At 37.7% G+C, this 24357-nt stretch overlaps 1 protein-coding gene and 1 non-coding gene across 2 annotated transcripts; one reads left to right on the forward strand and one right to left on the reverse strand.

Moving 5' to 3' along the window:
* Positions 1 to 391: 391 nt before the first annotated feature.
* LOC146167418 (uncharacterized) lies at positions 392 to 24315 on the forward strand. Its single transcript, XM_083385595.1, has 10 exons — positions 392 to 661; positions 1960 to 2108; positions 4402 to 4536; positions 5084 to 5212; positions 11948 to 12155; positions 13147 to 13328; positions 18190 to 18289; positions 20214 to 20429; positions 21434 to 21571; positions 22568 to 24315. The coding sequence occupies exons 1-10, from the start codon at positions 392 to 394 to the stop codon at positions 23096 to 23098; spliced, it is 2058 nt and encodes a 685-aa protein (XP_083241721.1). The 3' UTR covers positions 23099 to 24315.
* On the reverse strand, positions 7822 to 7894 carry Trnar-acg (transfer RNA arginine (anticodon ACG)). The gene has a single exon. It is a non-coding gene; the product is annotated as a tRNA-Arg (tRNA).
* Positions 24316 to 24357: the final 42 nt, after the last annotated feature.

Genomic DNA, 24357 nt, shown 5'->3' on the forward strand with positions numbered 1-24357 from the left:
ACATTTAGGAAGAAAAATGGTCCAACACGTAAAGTTTTGTTCGTTTAAATCTAGAATAGAGACAGAATATCACGAAAATATTTTTATTTTTACATCATATATTGTGAAAAGTTTGAATTCAGCGAATTAATAAATTATCGTAAAACGTATTCTCGCTTTCGTCAAACATATAGGCTTTTATATTTCAATTAAAAGCTTTTGTTAACGTTAGTTTATAGTTGATAGCATTAACATATTCTGATTTATCTATGACGTGTCGATGTTATCCACGATTCCTGCTTTTATAATTTTTTAAAACTCTATGATTGCAGAATGTTGAGCTTTGGACAATATTAAAAATATAGGTAAACGTCTAGGGCCACACCCTCGTGCAATTACTGAAGCCCTGGCCATGGCAGAAACAACAGCCATCGTCGGTCACCCCCGAAACACGACTGGCGATTTCAACTTTACAACAGAAGCAGGAACAACAACAACGCCTTTTAACCCTTGGGCCGGGCAGCTAGGACCTCTGCAGTACTTTGAGATCCTCTATCTTTCGATTGTCGTTGTGCTGGGATCGCTGGGTAACCTCACAGTGATCTTTTCGATCATTTCGGAGCGACGCGTGCACGCCCATGGCAACATCTTCGTCATTAACCTTGCAGTAGCCGATTTGCTGGTAAGTTCTTCTGGACTCTGGGTTCGTCGCAAAGTCTTTGAATGTTTAAAAAGTCTTGGGAATTCCAAAGTCTTAAGTCCTATCAATCTTCACAAAATGCCTTTGAATTTATATCATAAAAATGTGTAATAACCCTATGTTTTTTCTGTTCATTGAGACCGATTTTCTGGTAGGAACATTGGTCTTTCTTTAAAAAAAAGAAATAAAACTTTGCCGCGTATTACGTAACAGTTTTTTGCCCAGTCCGTGGTAGTATTTAAATTGTGCTCGATATTCGACATCGTTCATGCTATACGAAGCGACAGTCACGTTATTCCCAACAGAACTAATTTCACGAGCAATTTCGACGTACGGTCGATTAAACTGACCATAACTAAAGTGACTCTGCAGACTCATACACTCGGTATCATCTTCGTTCAATTGGCAAACATTTGTAAGCAAATCGATAAGCAGCAATCGCCAAAAAAACTTTGATCTTCAAAAAGGCCATTTCCACGCATAATCACTAATCAATATTGCGGGTATACGTGTAACTAAACCTGTTGGTAATTGGTTTAGCATCTCTTAATGATAATTGCAGTCGCGATTATAAGGCTTCATTTTGTTGTCATTAAAGCTATGAGCATTGTAATTTGTCTAAAATAAATTTGATTTATTAAAAGAAAAACATTGGTTTGACCAATTATGCAAAATTGCATCCGTGTTTGAGGCGACGAATTATGAAACAGTGTTTTATGTGTTGCCCATCGTTCGATTAGTTATACAATTTTATTTTGCTAAAATGTGTTTTGCAAGTATAGCGTCATTCGCGTGCAAGGAATACTACCCACTCTTATATCCCAATTAAAGGAAATTCCTTTATGCTTTTAACCACGCCTAACAACAATTTATTCCACGAATAAGACAACGACAAATATCATAAAAATGTCAGAGGAATCAAGAAATAATCCAACATAATACCCGCTCGCAATTTAATGATTTAATGATTTAGAAAACGGCTATGTTCTGCGATATGGGTATATATCTTCAGTGGGGTATTTCGTTGGTTATCACATTTTCATCTCTTTTTTGGCGTTTTACTTTGTGTGGAGTTGAGTGTGGTTGTTACATTACCTGATGAATGCATCCTGCATAGGTAGCAGGTAGCCTAAACGTCGGATAAAGAAATTAGTGCCGAAGGAGCTTATCCTTAGTACAAACCTCACAATTATCAAACACATTTTCACCCCTCTGCAGCACCGCAATTTACGTCACGACATTGACGTCACCATTTGACAATGACGTCACTACTTTTCCAGGTCACCGGCTTCGTGGTCCCAACCGTGATTGTGAACGTGGCCGCTTCAACCAACGCCCTGAGCTTCACTGTTTGTCAGATTGTGGGCTATACGGTGACGGTAACCTGCACATGCTCCCTATGCAACCTTATGGTGATCGCTATCAACAGGTTAGTTCACCGTTTTTGCCGTTTTACGCGGCGACTTAAATACTATATAAGCGTAAGTTTAACAGCGACACTTTGGCGACCTAAATTTCTTTTCTTGGCCGTTTGTAAACCAACAAAACATACAAAAATTTAAATATAAGTTAGAATTTAATTAATATTTTTTGCGATACCGCAATTTTATCAAATATTGGGGCACTATTTCACTCAGTAAATCCTACAATGCCAACTACTACAGTCGGCCACAATAGTTTAAAAGTCCACCCAACTTCTGGTGGCGACTATTGAGAAACACTAGGATAGTTCTAGGGCTGTGTCCTTTATCAAGTGATGCCTTTGCCCTACCACCAGAAATAAACGGTAACAGATTTCTACAGCCTGACACCTGAAACAACTTTGAATTTTGTAGTGGAAAAACGCTTAAAGTTCAGGAAAGCAAAAATAGGTTTGGCTTTGCGATTGTTACTTTGTTAAAAATTAGACAAAAACTTGAAGTTTTCTAAAAACAGTTTGTAAAAAATAAACATTTTTCACCCCAATCAATTAATTTTGGTGTGTAATGCGTTATAATTTCTTTATTGCGGTACCTACTACTTGATATTTACGGTTAATGACTGTCGAGGTAATCAGTACAGTACTGTACTATTCTTGTTTTTATTCCTGTACTCAGTAAGATAAAAAAAAAATTAGAAAAGTCAAATAAATGTAATGACCGTTTTAACGAATTACTGAGTTTTTATCCTTGGTTTATCTTATAGTAATAATTAATAGAATCTATTTTAATTGTAAACTCAACAACCAAACACATGATATCATTACTTGAAATGAATTAATAAAACTTTTAATTTGATTGACTGTGCAGTGTGCACCATAGGAACATATTACATTGGCTACTTTGTTTGCTGAAGTACACCTATAAAATATTCTACGAAACCAAAATATTTACATCTCTCCGTATACTTTCCTTGAAAAACGCAAAGGAAAAACTCTTACAATGCGAAAGTATCGGGTAACCCAGCAATATGCAAGTCGACCATTCCAAAATTCCCCGAAACCTCTCAGTAATCCCGACTCAATTCTGACCCAATGCCTTCGTCATGGGCGACTGAACAGGGTTGCGGTTGGGTCACGTGACTACTTCCTGGAACTCTGGCGTGAGATTGGAACGATAAACTAACCCGCAATGATAAAAGCTGGGAGGATAATACACACTTTCACGGGTTCAATCCTCGCCCAGTTTCCACCTAAAGCTCAAATTTAAGCAAATCTTGCGCGTTGATTAAGCTGTGTGCCTGTTACAATCAGAAGCTTATGTGGTTGCCAACCCTTTTTTAAATATTGAAACGACGTTTCTAAAAAAAAAATATTAACCAAGCTTTATAGGGTCGCTTACTAGTCAGTAATTAATCAGTAATCACCTTTAAACTCTCAAAAGTGATTTGGTTTGCCTTTATAGATGAAAAAAAGAAAAAATATCGCTGCGATCTTAAAGTCACTAGCCAAAAGCTTCAACAAAAAAAATTCCCCTGTGAATGTTTTGGTGACTTAGGCATTAAATAGCGTTATGATTGGTTAACGCGTCGAAGGTTCCCTTAAAAAGGTTGCACAAAACGATCATGCTTTAGGTAAACCCGAGAAAAGGCAATGCCCCTGAAATTCAGACTAATCTAAACTTTGCGCGTACTATATTCAAATTGTTGCTTAAAAGATTAACTTCCAAACATGAAACTTTTGAAGCAACTGGCTATTAGGTTGTTTTAGAAATTACAGTTTCATGCTGCGCTGTGCAATACGTGCTGCGCGCGTTTTTTGTTGATATTTTGTCACTTTAGCACTCACCGCGTCACCGGTCGTTTCGGCACACGACCAGCTGGCATAAGCTTGAAAGGTAAATAAACCTTAAATAAAGTCAGACTCACTTGTTGTTGTTGTTGCCCAATTTTTAACGCATGTTTTGTGCGGTCAAATAATCGATTTGTCAAGTCCCCGAGCAATCCACTAACTGGGTTGTAATATAATTTATTCACCTACAGTACATGGTTGGCGACCATTCTACCACGTGCTATTCCACCTTTACAATTAACAGTGTGTGGCCTTATCAGTTTCGAAATTGAACCGGCGCCTGCGTACTTCGTACTTGGGACTCGGGTAGTCTTACTCGAGTCCCGTGTCCGACCCAACTCCGCAGCCCTGGTTTTAATACACTGTATCCTTGCCAGTATTAAACATTTTTCCAAGCAATTATTTTTCTAAGCAAAAAGTATACACCACAATAAATCCGTGCTTTTATCCCCAGGTACTGGGCGGTGGTACGCAGCAAGACCTACACAAGGTACTTTACGAGGAAGCGGATCTACCTTATGGTGCTGGGCTCGTGGGTCTTCTCCAATTCAGTTTCGATGCCAACTCTTCTCGGGTGGGGAGCCATAAGGTGGGTCTAGACCCCTTTGTACCTTAAAAACTTGCAACAATTTGATATGAGTTTTATTCGTCTGTACCTTTTTTGTTCCAACGATATTAAAGAGTTAGTTATTTAAATCAAAAATTACAATTGTATTTTCTGCAACAGGATCGATTGCTCACATGAACAATTGTATGCTAAACTAGGACAGCCTAAACATTAAAATCATGCGATTTGGTTTCGTGTATTAAAGCGACTGTAAACTATTTTGTTTTGTAGAAATTGTGCGGCGAATATTTTTTTTGGTTTTCTTAGTGTCGCAAGCCAAAAAACTTTGAGAACCACTGCACTTCTCTGAAACGTTACTAGTTTTTCTTTAGACCAGATAATTTCTATCAAAGACAGAGTACTGTAGTTATGCCCCAAACGGCATCACCAGTTCTGGTAAAAACTGTAAAAAGAAATCTCAGAATAATTATAATAAAAAAGAATACACAAAAGGGTTCTATTAATTTTATGCCCTCAACGATTTTCCACGAATGACGTTTTTTATGCCTTTATTTATTTTGCTGATCAGCTACGACTACAAGATGATGCTGTGCTCTTGGAACGACACCAGGTCACAGAGCTACACGATCTTTCTCACCCTTTTCGCCATCTTTGTTCCCCTCCTCATAATCGCATTCTGCTACTACAAGCTTTTTTCGTAAGTCGTTTTGTGTGTTTGTAATGGCTTGTAAAAACAAACCCAGGAGTGTATTTTATTTTTGCTAAGCAACCTTTGTCTTATTGCCGTTTGTGTAGATCATTGGTTCTTCAAAGTTTTTTTTTTACCCGCATACTTTAAACGAAATTTGGTTCTCGTGGATTACGATCGGCATTGAATATTTAGAGATGACTTCACCTACATACTTACATCAAAAGTATTGGCATATCCCTTCTTTTTAAAATAGCCTAATGCAGAAACTCCAAAATTCAGTTGTCGTTAAACCGGGGCTATTATGGACTTCCTTTGTTAAACTGTAGACCAGTTTAGGGTATATAATACTTTGTTTTGTATTACCTTTATCACGCATTGCCGTGTCTGTATATCAAGCCATATAGGTATGTCTATCTTTGTAACACTATAGTGACGTTTTATGGAGAAACGTATCATTTTACTGTGGTTACACTATCTACTTATCCGGTTTGGGCCGAGAGGTTTCAATTTGGTGTACTTTTTTATTTAGTAAAATGAAATGTACTTTAAGATTAAGTCTATTCAGGTTATATTTTAAATCTAGTCTAATTAAACATAGCAACGTCGTTCCAATAGAAAAACGTCACAACGCCCTACGTGCGGCCTTTAGGACTGACATGAACGACTATTTCATTTTCCTGAATTAAAGCGTAAGGCAGAATCCCCGTTTTCGCCTAACCGGCGTGACTGTGGTGTAGTGTATAGGCTAGCGTGTCGCCAATCGCCATAAATCAACGGATCTAGGCGCGAGAGTGTCAATAGACGGACGTGATGCGTCTGCTCCTGCGACCCCTACCTCGGTCATAAGCGTTATGCTGGTCCTGCTTACTTAACCAATATAAACAAACACACGCTCCTCCTATGCGTTACGCCTAAACTGTCGTTGCTAAATACTTTAGCTACATTGCTGAGGATTCGCCGTAAAAATTGAGCAATTTTGAGTTTTTAGAGGGGACTGGACTACACGAAAACCAAACATTTTTTGAACAAATCCAGTGGGCATGGAAAGCTTATAGTTTAAATCCACTGAATGACATCGTATGCCGACATCGTCATTTTGGTGCTAGTAGACTTCTTAATTTTTTGGGTTAATAAGGGAAATTTTGCATCTATACAATTAACAACACCTTATATCTACCACTTTATAACAAAACAATATTTTGTCTTAAGTCCCGTATAAACGTCATTTATCTTCAACATATTGTAGAAAGGAACTGAAACTAAAGAAATATTTCTGCACGATTTACCCACTCTGTATTGGTTGAAAAGTTTAATAAATATCTAACCACAGCTTCCAACCATATGCTCCAATGCCGCTGTGTTTAAAACAGTTTGCATCAATGAACAATGTAGTGTGTTGTCTTTTTCAATAATCTTATCTTTTATTTTCGGTCTTGGTTGATAATGTATATCATTATTAACAAGCTTTAAAATAACCGTGCGTCATTAGGTTAAAAGTAAGAATAAACGCAATTAGAACAACAGAATTCGGTTCGAAAGAGCCTTCTTCTGATTGTTGTGTGACTCCACCCTACATTGGCTTGAACTCTGTTTGTTTTTGTTATATGTTTTCACTAAAAGATATATATTTTTTTATTCCTTTTCTCCCTACCCCGCCTTGCGAAAGCTTCTCGCTACTCCATTAAAATTTGTGCAACATCACCTCCACACAGAGTGCGGTCAGCAAGGGGTTTCTTCGTATGTCTTTAATAACGCGAAAAGCACCGCGACAAGTATTAACATTTCTTCACTGTCGGCCGCTGCGCAATGGCTTATGCGAGATCGCGTATTACGTTTCAACGGCTTGTCTCGTTCGACAGTGTCTCGTAGGCAGCGCACATGTTGTTTATGTAACCCAAGCCACTTTGCAGTTTGCCGTGCACGCTGGCCGCCTGATATACGAGCTCGTCAGGTCACAGTGAACTCGCCTATTAAGTAATGCTTAAGGAAATGTAGGGTGCCTTTTTTATGTTGCTTTGGGGCATTGAAACGGTCTGTCCAAATCTCTCCAGTCATAAAATAGCCCACTTCTGTAACTACGGTGCATTTAGTCTTTGTAAGCGGGTTGTGTCAGCCTCTTATCTCAATGTTCACCAAAGCTTTAACCTAAAAAAACTATTGAATGTAAGTTTGGTTAAACACTCCTTTATGGTATGTTTGTTTATATATATGCACGTGCTATTCCCTTTTTTCTGTCTTGTTGACGAGGTTTTATTTGAAATTGCACGTGTTTGTGTTTTGCAAACTTCAGCGGTTTTAACTATAGATGTGCTGCAGGAACAAGTCAATAGCTTACAAGTGAATTAGCACGTTTTAACGCGGAAACTGTAAAATATAGATCCTTGAAACAAACCAAGAAAGAGAAACATTGTACGAATAAACCTACAAACATACCATGAAGCTTACGTGCTTAATTAGCACTACAAAATTATCACCGGTTGCTAATTAAGCACGTAACAGTTGAATAATTAAATATTTAAAGGCATATTTTAAACGAGCAGGAAATTGTATGTAAAACATTGTTTCTATCAAAATGTCAATCCGGCATCATCCTAAAAGCCTTTACCAAAAATATGCGAGCACGCCAGGACTCGAACCTGGAATCTTCTGATCCGTAGTCAGACGCGTTATCCATTGCGCCACGCGCCCGCTTGAACGCACTGGGTTAGTTGATGACTTATCTCAGGGGTCGTAAACCGGTTCGAGACCAAGAGCCGCATTTTTTACTGTAACATCCCCAAAGAGCCACACCTTATACATTGACAGGAATGAAAATTACTCCGTTCCTTTCTTACTCACACAAATAATTTTGATAGATTTAAGATTTAAAATGGTTAAGGTATACGAAAAATATAGAAAAAGGCAAACATAACGCGATAAATCCGGGTCGATGTAGTGTCGCTAAATGGCCCGAATAATTACCTGACACCTGTCGGAGTAAGTCCTAAATTCATCGGAATAAGATACAAAAGGAGATATAACGCTTGAAAATTTAGGAAGAGTGTATGGGACGATTGGAGGACACCTGTCTGGCATCGGTCGTTTTGTTGTCGACGTTTGGGCGCCCTAGATTAAACCGCGCCATTGGTGGACAAATAACCACTGTTTTGGCACCGGGTTGTTGGCCCCTATTTGGGCTTAGAGGTGTGTTAAGAAATTGGTAATGGTTATATAGGTGAGCTGGTGATGAAGTTAAGAGGGGGCTTTGTGCTAGGTAAAAGGCCGCATAGGCCTTATTCTGACCATTTAGGTCGTTTTCCGAGTGGTTTGGGTATTATTGCGATTTGGACGATATGGTATTATTGCTTGAGTTTGTACACTCCATATTTTCCTAAAATCAGTTTAGGCGGCTATATACCGCTAATTTATTACCTTAATACTGCTAGCCCCTAACCAGCTTTGACAGTTTCAAATGTCACGAGATATTTTTCAATCAAAATAAAGCTTATCTACACCGTTCTTAAAGCCAACTGTCAAATTTCTTAATTTGTTTACTAGTAAAGTTTTCCAGTAATAGAGATGTATGATAATATCGAATCAGAGCCGATACGCGAAGCCCAGTTGTAGTGTCGGTGCTCATTCGATAGTAGTAAGGAGGTATCGGTGACGATACTATATGGGAATTTTTTCCTTGATTTACGACAAAGGCAGCGATTTCTACTGTAAAAGATGAACTTCAAAAAACTTATAGGTTATAAACTGGAGGTAACTAAACTTCTTAACGCTAGCTTTTCTAATTGAGGCTTCATAACATGAAAAAAACTCTCAAACGGATCGCGAATTTTTTGTTCAACATATCGGATATCGGTGTCGAAAAAATATTTCACGTATCGGACATCAGAACTTGTAATCTTTAGAGTTTGTTTGAAAGACGGTTTGCTTTGTACATGCGCGTTTTCCCCTAAAGTACTAAAAGGTCTAGGCCGCATATATTTAAGGAAGTTAGAAAAGTGATAGATGTCAAACGGAGGGCGCTTTTCCGTTTCTTTCCCGGACGCCTACGTCATAACAACGTGATATGACATGACGTGCTGAATTGCATTCCTTCAAACCGACATTTCCTTAATTTTCGCTGACCAAAGGAAGTCGAGTACTCGGCATGAGAAAGACAAGCCCTTAAGCATATCACGATTTGTGGGTTTTTTCAATGTAGCATTTGTTTTTACAGTATTTCTATTGTCATTTTACTTTGTATCTGTATAATTTTCAAGTTAATTTTGTTTGTTTTTTCCAAACTTTATTTTAGGCATCCGCTATATTTTCACCATGTTTTGCGTCAAAAAAGGTAAAGATTTTATAATTCAACTCACTGGCGTACGATGGACAGTAATTAACCAAACTTGTTTTCAGTTTTATTTGACAGGTTAACATTCGCCAAAAGGTTAGGAAAAACATTTAGCCGCATCAAGCAATAGACAACCCTTGTCTTAAAACGTGAAGTTACACGTTTTTGTTTAACGTTTTGGTGACTTGAGTCATTCATTGTTTGCCGGCCTTTTCCGACAGCATGAGTGGAGTGTTTGGCTCTCAATTAATTGCAATTCGGCTCGCCGTAACAGCTCACGAAAGCGCTGATAAACTTGCTTATGGGGCCTCAACTATTGGAAGACACAACACACTTTCTTTGTGGGTAAATGTTTAGAAGCAGGAAGTTTAACTATAAGATATGCGTGGCGGTGCAAAAAAGGCTGACCAATGCGAAACACTACGAACTGGCTATGTTAAACCTTAATGTTGAACAACCCGGGAAAATACAGGATCAGAAGCCTGGTTAAACGAAATGCAAATTTTGTCTAAGTGACCATTTGGATTCCAAAAAGAAATGCCTTTTCACACTTGCTACATTGTCGTTATCTTGGAACAGTGTTGTAATGACTTTAGCCCAATTATTGGTATATGACTTCAGTCCTATTCTAGTCTTGGCAAAGAGTAATAAGTAAACAAGTCAAGTCCAAGTCATCAGTTCCTCAAGTAAAGTCCCAGTCGAGTTATTATTAAAATTCGTAAACTCGTCCTATTGTGAGCAATAACACAACTAAAAAACTGTAGCAATCTATTCATTTAACGTGCAGAAATAGAAATAAAATTGCTCATTTTTTAAATACAATGTTGAAGGGAAACATTAACTTCTACCCAAGTCATTTAACTTAATGACTTAAGTCAAAGTCAAGTCTTTTGAAAACGAGACTTGATTGCACTTAGGTTATTACAACAGTGCCACTTACAAAATGTACAACTATATGCCAAACAGATCGAATGCAAATACGAAGCGGTACACCTTTATCACTAACGTTGCTTCTGGTATGCGAAAATGTAAAAAAAAACGATTTATACCAAATCGCAAAAACATAAATTAAGTTCTAGGTTTAAACAGTTTTCATAGCTTATGTTTCGACGCGACAAAATTGCTGATCTTGCAGCATTAAGTATCATGTAAAATGTGGCCATGGCAAGGAGGGTGCTGAAACTGTGACGTCACGCGTCGATCGGCGATGCTCCAGCACGGGGGTCTGGCGCCCCTCTGAGTCTGATATTGTCTAGAATAAGAAAGTCTCTCGCGAGACCGCAGTCGATATCAGGCGCATCAACATACGATACTTCGTTGTTATGCGACTCAAAGATGTGAGAAAATACACGCCGATGAAATGTTGGTTTGTGTTGTGACCGCATTGGTTATTCTCTTGCGTGGTCGAAACACCGACGAAACTTGGCATTGTACGGCTCATTTTTACAAACCACAAAGATAATGAAGCTTATCGGTATACTAAGGTTGTAAGGAATGAAAAAATTGATTATGGTCACCTTATGGAGAATTTCTATCAATATTGTCCTGGGATGTCCGATAGTTATTTTATTCTGATGCTAATACCCGATACTTCGGACCAAACTACCCCTATTTTCCATCCAAAATAACCTAATTAGTAAAGTATTTAAAAGGCCAAAAAAGTTTACTGAGACGTTCACAGGTGATATCTCCTATTAAATCTAGATTTTTATCAAAATAAACATTTTCCAGGTACACAGCCACGAAAAATAATTATAAATAGAAACATTTATTTTGTCGAAATAACTCTTTGCTAGGTGCATAGCAACACAAAATAAATAAAAGTAAAAACATACCTAACTTAAACTTAGTTTGTTTTAGGTATGCCCGATGCTTGACAATATATATTTCAATACTGATACCCGATATTTTGTACTGAAAGTTCCCCGATTATATCCGGCACCTAAAGTCGTTAGCATAATATATAAAATTGAACTTTCAAAGGTGATTTTTCCAGGACTTTCGGCGAAAATTGGCTTTACGCGTTAAAGGTTTAATTACCGCCAGTTTTTAACCTATTATTGTTTGATAAATTTACCGTTTACATATATATCGCTACGTTGGTTCGCAAAGGATGAGATACTACCACTCGGTATGAAATATCGGCTCCAAACCGATATTATCGTACATCCCTAGTTTATTTCAATAAAAATATTAAAGCCATAATATTCGATAAAATCAAAGTGACTTGGATTTTTACACTGATGATGGCATGAAGTATTGCTGAAACATCTGTAAACTGCGAAATGTCGATTTTATCGAATATTATGGCATTAACATTTTTATTAAAATTACGAAAAAAAACGTGCATTGTGTTCCAAAATCCCTGGTTTACTTCTTACCAATCGTCCCCATACAAAATAATTTATTTTCCACAGGACGGTTCGCTCTAGCGGCCGCTGGGTGCGCAGCCTGAGTGCGAGAAGCGGAGTGCTAAACAGCGAGCAGAATCGTCGTTCTGAACGTAAGGAGCGCAACCTACTACAGACTCTAGCCACCACAGTCGCCTTCTTCTGCATTTGCTGGCTTCCCTACGGCCTCGCAATCCTCATCGATGCACCAGGCATACCGGCGCAAGCCAAGAAGGCAAGTTGCTATACTGCTATTACGGGACTTACTCTGTGTTTTATCTCCATACCGATACTGAGTGGTAGTACGACCGCTATAAAATCGAATCTTTACACAAATTCACCGGTCAGTTGTAAACCATTTTCGCTATATGCATAGTCTTTAACTTTATGTAATCGTTTTTTTTTAATTTCGCCATTGTTGTCCTTTAAATAGACTTAAATTTAAACAAACAGATTTGACCTACAATAAACTAATAATAATGACAAATAATGCATCCCGGCGCAGTCTAAGAAGACGAGTCGCCGCTGCTATTGTTTTGGAAAAAGCGATACTTTGTGGTTCATTTTAATACCGATACTGGATATTGCACTGACTTGAACCTTGCAAAACAATTTTCGGCCACAACCCATAAATATTACTGCATAATGGTCTAGCAATACTAGTGTTATAGTCATATACTTTATAAATATCTTGAAAATGAAAATGATATATATATATATATCGCCGGCAAAGGCATCGTCTTTAAATCTGAGTAATCACAAAAATAGTATAGACATTGGGCAGAAAATACTGAGTGATAATTCCATCAAAAAAGCGACTATTTACATAACTTTTACCGGTTGTTTATAAATATTTTTTGCTATAAGTACAGTCTATAGGTAATTCTGTTTTTGACAGTTTTACCATCGTTATACCCTAAAAGAAGTTTGCTGGATTTCATTCACCTATTGAAACAAACAGATTCGACATACTATAAATTAATAGTAAAAACAAAAAGGACAAAATAGACGCGAATGCCCTTTGAAATTATAAGGCTGATACTAATTAATGTTATCAGGATGATTTGCATTAGAACATCATTTATTTGTAAAATTTAACCTATAAAACGCCACGATTACCCGGGTGAGAGACAGTTTTGCCTTGAAACTACGATCGGACCTTATCAGCAATTTTAAGTTGTAAAAACCTAAACAGCAAAAACAAACAGGACCTGGTTTTCGATCAGGTTATCGGCTGGATGGGCCTCAGCAACTCGGCGGTGAACTTTGTGATCTACGGAGCGATGAACCCGGTGTTCCGACGAGGATACCGCAACCTCTTTCTCCTTATCTTCACCTGCAAATCAGCGCGGAAGATCAGTTCGACTGGACTCCAGGCATCCCAGCAACACTCCGACTCCTTTTACAAGTAAGCCCAGGCCTGGATTAACCATTAGGCAAACTAAGCGTGTTTAGGGATTTAGGCAAAAAATACGTGCTTATAGGCACTACGGTTTGTATTGTTTGTATTGCCAACGTTGCTTATGCATTTTTGCTTTAATCTTCTTTTTTATCGTTGTTATTTCCTATTTTTCTTACGGTATGTAACCTGAATTCCCTATACCTTAAGGGCCAACTGACTCGATAACCATTTTGTGGTTCTTCGTTGATCCTCTGCTACTGTGTTCGCATTGTAGCAACAAACAAATAAACAGTAAGGCAGTGGTCGGCAAACATTTTTTGTCGCGGTCCAAAGAACTCTTTTCAGAGCTATTGAAGCCCCACGACGTAAAACCACTATGAAACAGGGCGGATTCGGGATATTTCATTTTAGTGTGAAATATTACACGGCGCGTTGATGCCCAAAACACTGCCACGGCATAATGTAAAACTTACTATAAAAGGAAGAGTAGCTTATACGCGCAAAGCTGCACTAAAATAATGCACATACATTTTTATAACAAATTTTTAATCGTGCCAGGGTTTAATGAAATAATTCGACTTGGTCAGACGACTCAGGTATCAAGAGCAGCCCGGTTAATACAAAATTTTGCTTATTTGTTTTCGTTAGTATTATCTTAAACCTCTCAATAAATGTTTGTAGGTAAGCCTTAAGAACTATTTCCAAAACAAAAGTCACATAAATCAGAATTATATTGTGAATGACACATTTAGGGTATCAAAGTCATTAGGACACCAAAGTGCTTGGGGTTTCTAAAAGGCATGATCCGGATCTAAATTTTGACCCACAAGGGTTAAAATATCTTAAACGTGTTTCAGATGTTGTAATTTATATATTTTTATTGAGTTGTATGTGAATAATTTCGGCCAACTTTCAAATAACGAAAAATAATTCTGTCATCGCTAAATAAGTTACTTGTCGTCAGTCGACTGGTTCACGAAAGTTCTCTAGTTACGCATCGTTGGTTTGCACCAATCAAAGCAATTCGAACGAAGCTGAAAAAACAACAACAAACGGCAAGGTTTCGTCTTTCTAGAGTAGAGACTAGTTAGTATTACACCAACTTTTTCTAACCAATTTTACCAGCTACTATATCCCTTCAAACAGCCACCCTTTCATTGTGGATGTGAAAAGCTTTGCAATAAAAATTTGCATTCATTACTATCAGTAGACATTTTTAGTTTCGTTATCCCTGAGTTGATGGATTTAAGTTACTACTTTATAAAAATGGCTATAAAGTCTATAAAGTTAAGACAGCAACCATTAAATAGATAAACAACACTTCAATGCCATAATTAATTGCATTCCACAAAAATATTGACAAATAATGGAATAATCCTAGTAAATGCTCTTCAACGGCTAAACATTGCGTTTCTCATATGGTTAGTAAAATTACACCTTATAAATTTTTAAATTTTTCTTGGGGGGTATCTTACCATAGGTTAGGAACCATTGTTAGTAGCCTATATGACAAAATTTAAATTTCTTTACAAACTTAAAGCTATTGTAATAAAGCTTTCCAAAACTGAGGTCTTGATGTAAAGCCTGGCGGAAGAAAAACTTGTTTCTAGGAAACGAAAAGTTGCTCATTTCAGGGTCATATGTACTTATAGGGTTTCTTATTGGGGTCCGTGGCTTTACCGATAAATAAAAACGAAGCAGTTTTAAGCTTGATAATTACACTGGTTTTGTCCATTTTAGAGATCGTCAATTATATTGTTAAAAAAAACTTGTTTCAGGTCATATGTCGTCTCACTTCCGGTTTCTCATTTGTGCCCTTTTAGAAATTTTGAAAAACAAAAACACTTTTAAGCTTGAAAACTTGCAGCATTTAGCACTTTATCGCAATACTGTGCAACTGTCTTTTATACAGTTTACAGTGAGCGTCAAGTATAGATACTTGTTAAATGACGTCAGAGAAATAAGTGGTTGTTTGCAATAACCTAATGTTGTGAGACAATTTCGTTCGAAGGTGTCTGAGTTTAGCTCAGAACCTTTCTATTAACGCCTCATTTGTCCGGCGCGTACACAAACTTAAACACTTCAACGCCGTAGCATCAGCCTCTCGTAACGCCACATAAGCCATGTTGGGCATCTTAAACTGTCAACAGCCAAAGTTTAAATCACCTACCTGTTTAATTGCGTCCTAGAAAGACGTAGAGTGTATGTGAGGCCCATGACGTTTTGAACGCAATTTAAGCTTGCCATCTTGTGGCAGTAACACTTGTAACGCCAGATAGGCCGGGCTGTGCACTTGTCCTTTTTTATAATAGTTTTAGTTGTCTTAAATGCAATAACCTAAGCCAAATCACCCTATATGTTGGGTATGTAGCCTAGCTATGAGTGCTAATACTGTTTGATGCGCAATCTATGCTGACAAACATTCTTAAACACACTTGTAACGCTAGGATTGGCGAGAACGTGAGTTTTTTACACTTTTCCGTCAGCTTTAGAACTATTAATCCACTCGTTTAATGAAGTGTCGCAGGGCATAGTCGTAGAACAACTATGAGTATATGGTACGTTTTAAACGCAATTTAGGGTAGGAATTTTGTCGAAACTAGTTGTAACGCCAGTTAAGCGGGAGGGTACACTTGTCGTTTGAAAACAGTTGCCAAATAACGGTAAATGCCGTTAGTTGTTCCAAAACGTCAACACAACACAACTATCAGTGCCTACAGCCTATTTTCTAGTGCCCATGATGTTCAAAATTGCCTTTACGTTTGGCAACTCGTCACGAAACATCTTTTAACGCCAGATAGGCCGGACTGTAGGCCTACACCTTTTCTTTAGTAAATATTCTATAGTCAACGTTATATTTAGTTTCGTATAATAACGTAAATAAAGCACAACCTGTCTAAATTGAACCTAATTAGTGTTGGTTATGGTGATTTGCGTTATGAATTCTGCTGAGAGTTGGCATATCTTCATATAGATTATAATTTTTGCTCAATTGGTAAGCCAGTTGACACAATTGTTTGTGTACTGATAAGACGCATCCGGGAATAATTTTCTACGGTGTGCATATAGTTGTTGCTTATTCTTACAATTTTATAACGATAAACCACCCAACGATAATAATATTAAGGTTGGCTTAGGTTATTTTCTTATTTCCGTAGGATGCTGTCAGCCAATTAGCTTTAAAACCGCTCGCCTACAGCCTATATTTAGAAATCAGGTGGCACTCGTTCACGACAAATTGTATTGAAATATCGACAAGCTTTCCCACAACCGTGCTTCATCAGGTCAAAATAGAAATGAAAGAAGCTCAAGCGCAAGTAAAATGCGATAACAAGTACCAAGTCAAATATATCCACAGACACTCGCTCGAAAAACAGCGTGAAACTGATGCAAAAACAAGTATAACTGGTGGTCTACACTTAACAGTACGTTATAGGTGTAAAAATTCCTGCAAATGGCGTAGTGTGATATAAACTAGGGTTCCTCTTTTTCCCGGATTTTTTCACTCCCGGGAAACGGGATTGAAAAATGAAACTTCCCGGGAATCCCGGGATTCCGACGAAAAAATTATACATAAAATTACGTCATTATGACGTTTGAAATTTTTTTATTTTAGCTCCAAACATTTAATTAAGCTCATTTATGGGCGTTCTTTCACTTATGTACTGGAAAGTTAAACAAAACAAAAAATACCGCATACCACAACTCATATTGTTTGGGTTGGTGTTTGGGTGAGGGTTGGTCAAGTATTATTATGTTTATTATTAATAATAACGCTCGACCAACCCTCACCCAAACGCTAACCCGCACCCTAACCCAAATAATATGCGTTGTGGTATGCCGTATTTGAAGACCATTTTTTTTATTAATTTATACGTTCATAACTGAAGAAGCGCCCATTTATGTTCTGTAGTATTGCTTCTGCAATCTTACAAGACCGTGTCGTATTAAAGTCAGGACCCTTATTTGTTTTTATTTAAAAAAAAAAGCGCATGCATTTTTATTGGTAGAATAAATTAAATTAAGTTTTTCCGCTGGTAAGTGCAAATAAAGCAACTCAGGCAACGACGTTAACATGGTTGGTACTATTTGTTTCTTTATATTAGTCAAAAACAACAATATTTTTTAAGTTTTGCTAGGTTGTCGAATAACCGGGATTTAAAAAAAAATTTCCCGGGATTCGGGATTGTTAATTCGCGGGAAATCCCGGGAATTTCCCGTCGAAACATTCCCGGATAGGAATCCTAATTCAGTGCGGAAGCTTTTAAAAATTTTAACACAATTTGTCATAAAACAGTGCCGTCTGATTCCATATTAAAATTAGACAATTCCGGCTACCTACAAAGTGTTGTAATGACAGTCAATGACTTGATTTAAGTGAAATTAAGTCACTGTTTTCAAATGACTTGACCTGACTTTACTTAACTCGTTTTGGGGCTTTTAGACAAATGACTTTGGTTGGACTTAAGTCATTTAGTCAAATAACTTGGGGTAAAATTAAGTGTTTCATTTAACATTTTATTATAAAATTATGCTTGCATAAGTTTTCACGTTGGACGATTAGATTGCTGCCTGTAGTGTTTTGTGAATCGTTGCTTAAAATCGGACGAGTTACCAATTTTAATCGTTTATCGTTTTATTACTATATTAGTGGTTTGACTTGGAAATAACTTGCTCTAATAATGACTATGCTTGAGCAACTGATGACTTGGACTGAGACTAGACAGTTTGTGAAAAAAACTTGACCTTGATTAGTTTACAACATTGATATATGTAGTGTGTGTATGTGATGTTCGTAAGGTTAAATTCAAGAAACTTACTGCAGCACTTGTATCTCCACATTGGCTAATATACGCATGTTTTTCAGGTCGCGTCGTAAGGGCTCCAGCGGCCTAAACACTCCCAACAGCACCCGAATTACCATCAACAAAGTCAGCCCCAATGTCGGCCGGAGCAGCGTGCCGCAGGTAAAACGGGACGCCGTGACGTCATTTGCGGCGAACTTTGACGTCATTCGTCGATCGCGTTTTCGCATTAGGAAATCGGTGAAGCGAAACCTTGCGGGTTGTATAAGATAAGGCATTTTTTCAGGTGTGGTTCGCAATAGGTTTTCTTATATGTGACATATTTGCAATTCGCGCTATTACCTATTAATGCAGACCTGGACAAACTTTTCCGACCCGCCAACCAATTTAATCCGACTCACGCTCATTTTTCATAACGCTTTTGAAAGCAAATATAAGCCTATAGTTTTTTTCTTGGTTTTAGATTTTTTAATTATAAATTAAACTATTCCATACTCCTGCCAAAACAAGAAGATACACATATTTCTATTAAAATGAAACAATTAACCCGGCTATACAAGACAGTTTATCTTTCGCATGCTCACAAATAACAATTGCACAATCCCGACTTAAACCAAGAATAGTCTTGAAACATTTATCTTAGACTGAAGTCCTCAAATCCCCTCAATTTTATTGCTCGGCTATAAATAGTTTTGAGAAAATTTAAATTTTAAAACAATCACCACGAATTTTAATCGAGACGTTTTAATTTGCAGTAAAGCTTTAAGGTCTTACTTAAGTTCCTATCTTTTTTTTAAATTCTCATTTTTTTTTGTTGCTCGCGACTTAGTTGAGCTACAAAATATATATATTTTTTAATAATGTTCATGTTGTCAGTTGTTTATCAGAGAAACTTAATCTAAAGCGTAAAAATTTCAAAATTAAGTCATTTATTTCGGACGTAATAATACGTCATTATAAATCAATTTTACTCGTATTACAGCAAACAAATATAGCTGTCGTTTGAGTCCCTGTATGGTTTTCGATTGTTCGTTGCCTAAAATAAATCAAGGGAACGCGATTAGATTGTTAAACGTTTGTAAACCAAAACAAAATGTATAAAACTCTAAGCAGGCGTACAGGATTTCCGATATAAAACGTGCAATGTATGTCAGCCTGTGATTTTACCGTTTTTTTATGATTGGAAAATTTACTTTAATTTTAAGCATTAAAACATTGGTGGGATTGTTAAGATTCAGTCCGCTTGCGAAAGTGAAACTATCAAAATTAAAATAATGAAATTGACCAATGTTTGTTTTCCGCGGGTCGATTGGCCTAACTTAAGAGAACACAGTAACGGGTGCGAGTAGCCTATAAGACCAATTAGTCTAACTGTACCAAACTACGCAAACGAATGAAAGAAGATCTGTGTATTTGAAATATTTCAGTCGCATTTTTTTCTACATTAAAAAAACATTGAATCGACCGCTATTACGCAATATACGGGCAAATCTGCTTCGGGATCATTGGTTTTTTTGTTTAATAGCCAGGCATAGGAATCTTTTTGGCCAAGGAAGCCATAAAAGCCCAAAATTTTGGTTGCCTTGAGAGTTATCTGATGTTTTTCAACATCTAGTTTAGGGTGGCGCAAATAGTGTTGGGAATTCGACCTTTTAAAACGAAGAAATACACCAGCCACGTTCGCAAAACTTTGATTACTTTGGTAAGAACAGGGCTTTGTGAATGCAAGATTTCCTTAAATCGGCTACAGCCACGAAAAAACGAAAAATTTTGCTGTTACACTTGTTTTAAAGTAAAACTTAAGCACGGTATACATTTATACAAATACTTGGTAAATCATTATTTATTAGTAAAACTATGGGTATATTTCGTTTTTGTTTTTAAGTCCAGTTGGGCGCTGAAAAATATTACCATCTCTGGCTTATATAACACGTACCGTCGTGTACACAACCGCATAGTTCTAATACATTATCGGACCCAGGCGAACAACATTTCATCTAACAAACATACAACAACGACGTTGGTGTTGTTCATATTTTGGTCTTCTGACTGGAGTCCTCTAACAACTGTCGCTTTACACTTACAGAGCTACTACAACAGCGCCCGATCCACGCCGGCCAGCACGCCTCAGATGATGCGGAACAACAACGGAAACCATCACTGTTTTGGCAGGAGGCCAGTGTCAGACGCTGGGGCGTCTGCCAACCCTGCCCCGCCTCCTGCCCCAGCCCAGGCCCCAGTACCGAACCCCGCCGCTGAACCAACACCCCCACCCCCGACCGCAGCCCCATCTACATCCAAGGTTTGTGAGTGCAGTTACCTGTCACATTTCAACTCTCGTTTTACTGGGTTACCACCAGGTCTTTAAAACTTTTTGATTGTGTTTAAACTGATTTGTGTACTGAAAAGTCTCTAAATCAACTGATTTTGTAAAATGCCTTTCACTGTTCTCTAAATTTTTTATGTTTAGCCTAATATATGTGTTGAAATTGTCGTAGTAAAACAAAACTTTAAACTATTTGTTCACGTGCTTTCCAAGGCATTTACTTTTTGTCCGAATTTCCTTCAAAACACGTTTCTAGTTTTATGTCTTCCTATAAGTTAAAAGAATTATATTTTTCAGAAAATATTTTGAATTTATTAAATAAAACGTTGGCAACCCTGTTTAACCCAGACGATAATTTTTGTAGGCCTATTTTCGACCACTGATACAAGCCGTGCGACCACAACTAGAGGCATAGGTCCGTAGATTGCAAATCCATTTTCGATGCGACCATTTTGGTCGACATAGCATAACGCGACGTCTTTTGTAAGTTATTTCGAAATAGTACCGGATAAGTTATTAAAAAAAATAACCAGGTCTTTCGCAAAAAATAACAAGTTGAGTCCCAGTCCATGTCATCAGTTGCCCAAGTAATTATGAGAGCAAGTCACCGTCACTTCAAGTCATTGACATAAAAAGTACTAATGAAATTATATTACTAAAATTGATAAAATTGCCCGATTATGAGCAATAACTCAACTGAAAAAACAAACACGCAATGTACAGCAAGCACAATTGTTTTACGGGCAAAACTTAACATAAATAACACATTGGTATTAAAAAATATTTAATGAAAATCGTTATTTTTTACCCAAATTATTTGACAAAAAGACTTAAGCCAAGTCAAGACATTTGTGCAAAATATTTAATTCAAGTAATTTTGGTCAAAATACTAAATAAAGTCACGTGAGTTAAAAGTAGTGACTTAAGCGCACTTGTCATTGAATGGAGTCATTACAACTCTGTCTTTCCGCTTTGTGCAGAAAATCCTACCGACTTCGATCGGAGCTTTCAAACGTCCCGGGAGCTTATTGAGGAGAGGGAAGTCCAACAACAACCGGGCTGCTGCAGAGATCAGCAGGGAAGCTAGGAGGAAGAGGAACAGCCTCATGCTGCTACAGGTAACAACTTACCACAATCTGAGACAGTTTAAGAAGAACTAGATCACAGCCCCTTTTAATTAAATTACCCGTTTTGCCTCGAAATTTTTTTTTTCTTAAAAACACTGAAGATAAATTTGACTGAATGGTTCAAGTCAAGTTATGGCACTGAAAGTGTTACTTAACTGTATTTAAGTCAAGTCATTGGTTAAGTCATTACAACACTGCTCTATGGGGGTAGTGTTATTTTTTTGTCATCATTCTATTAAGTCACTATTGTGAAATAGATTTCGCTGCTTTGGACCGCAAATATTTGTTCAAATTTCTACAGTAATTCGGCACCGGATAGTTACCGATACCGCCCTAGTATAGGATGAATACCGATACCAGCACTTAGCATCGGGTATCGGCTCCGATCCGATTCTATCGGACAAGCCCTATATAACTGACAAGTCACAACGCCCTTATCTAAAACGCAGTCCATAGTTAACGATGTGAAAATTAGGTGAAATCATTGGCCCTAAAAATTAACCTTCGTCAATACGTTGTCAATACGACTTAGTCTAAAACAAATCCTCTTTTTATACAAATGACTTATGGCGAGCAAGGTCCTTTTGTGACTTCAGTTACTTACTGTGATAAATAACATAAACTAAGTGTACTGTAATTAGTGACTTATTTAAGTATAAAATAGTAACTTAAGTGGACTTAAGCGACCAAGGCGAACAAAATTTTACATAACAACCTCTCAAAAACAAATCGTTTTTTTTTAAGTTATCAAACAAAATATTTTTTTAACAAAAATTATCAAACAAATTTCTATAACAGAGAAAACAAGTCAAGCCATTCGATAACAGTGTCTGAAACGTGCTCAAATATTTCGCCTAACTTCACCTGCGTGAACTGACGTAAAGTGAATTAAATGCACTACTACACTAACACTACTTTGGCCTGCACGAAACGTCAAAAAGTCTCTGTACAAACAAAATAAGGCAAAAACTTTCGTTTTTTTCTCAGATTCAGACGAGCGACGACGAAAACGACAGCCCCTTGATACACCGCCGGACCCAGTCAGAAATCCCCAACGGGAAACCGGTGCTCACCCTCGCCCCTCCCCCTTTTCTTCACCACCTGAAGGGTTACAGCTCGGGGGCCGACATAAGCTCTGGGGTATCAAGCGAGGAGGACCTACACTCTCACGTATCAGGCCCCAAACCCATTGCAGTCCCCGTGACCCACACGAAACCCAAACCCATCCTTAAATCCAACCCTGATTCCAGTAACAATCCTAGTCCAAACATACTTTCGGGTATCAGTTCCAGATCCAGTCCTAGTCCGCCTTCGAGCCCCAACGCAAGCCCCAGCCATAGCTTCAACTCCGACGATGCCAGCGCCGATAATGCAAAGGAAGAGTCGCAGTTGCTGTCAGACACAGAGCAGATATCTAACCCTAACCTCAACCCTAATCCAAGCGACTGTTCACCATCTATCAAAGCTAAAGAGCAACTGTTAGAAGAGACTTTGGAACTCGACGATACGAAGGTGTGAGCTTCTTCATATTGCGAAGCCCAAAAATGCGTTGTGTCCAAGCTCAGGGATCAAAATGATGTCGGTCCTGTAATGCGCAGAGCTCGAAATGTTCGGTTAGAGACGTGGAGTGATCTTGTCGTTGGTTTCCTAGAGGCAAAAATTGGAATATGAAACCGACAAAGACAGGAGAGCGTGTTATACTTTCGCGATGCGATATTTTACGCTTGGAGCTTTCCATTCTGCTTTACTCGCGTTTTAAAGCTTTCTAAACTTTTTCGGGGCAGACTTTGGTTGGCGCTGGTCGCTTTTAAGACTCCAAAAAAACATTTTGGTTAAAACTCTCGTTCGGCCGAGACAGACATTACTACGAGAGATAGACCATTATATCGCTGTAGTGATATTATATGCCGATGTAACGGTATCGCAAAATTCGAGGCGACATTTTGCCGATTTTTTATTAGGAAAATATGGCTGAATTAACAGTGTTTGTTTGCTATCGGTAGCGGACCCACAAGATGATGTCGACCAATCTCTAATGCGTTAATATGTGTATTTTTTTCACCGCAGTTTGGTATTTGTACGGCAACTGATGATATTTTAACGTTGTATACCAAGTCCTTATGTTTATGTGGTTAACATTCAAAGATTCCCGCAACAAACGTCGTTTAACAAAAATTAAAAGTAAAAACTCTGCTAAAATTCTACAAAACCTGAAAGAAATCGTCCGATCACCTTAATCCGAATGAGACTATATCTCATTATTTGTAAAATATTGTCAAAATCAAGCTGTACCGCTCACCGCCAGTACTGCCACTGTGCCGCACCTGATTTGATTTTTTTGTCACTGTATGTTTAAAATTGCTTCCTACCCTGTGTTTTTGTTGTTCTCAGTATTTCATCTGATTTCAATCATGTGAACACGAGTTTAGCTGTTAGTTACTATAGGTATAAAAACAGCCCCCTTCTACTAAACCAGTGATTCCCAATTTTTTTGGCTCTTTGGACCCCTTCTGAAAAAGTATTGTTTTGTGGCACTACACAACGATAACTATATGACGTTGCGGTACTATTTAACCGTTTAGAAATCGTCCTTTGGTACAAATGTTGGCATCTTATAAAAACAAAAGCAAATGTATAATGAACATATTTACAAATGAAACGATTTTACTTACAGATTATTTTTCACAGTTATACATTATTGGGGTCTGCTTAAATATTATAATTTGTGGATGGCAGAAATGTAGGCACAGTCGTGTAAGAGAGATGTCGCGATCATG

The sequence above is a fragment of the Ascidiella aspersa genome, chromosome 1 (genome assembly GCF_963924565.1).
Source record: "Ascidiella aspersa chromosome 1, kaAscAspe10.2, whole genome shotgun sequence".
In the NCBI taxonomy this organism is placed as follows: Eukaryota; Metazoa; Chordata; class Ascidiacea; order Phlebobranchia; family Ascidiidae; genus Ascidiella; species Ascidiella aspersa.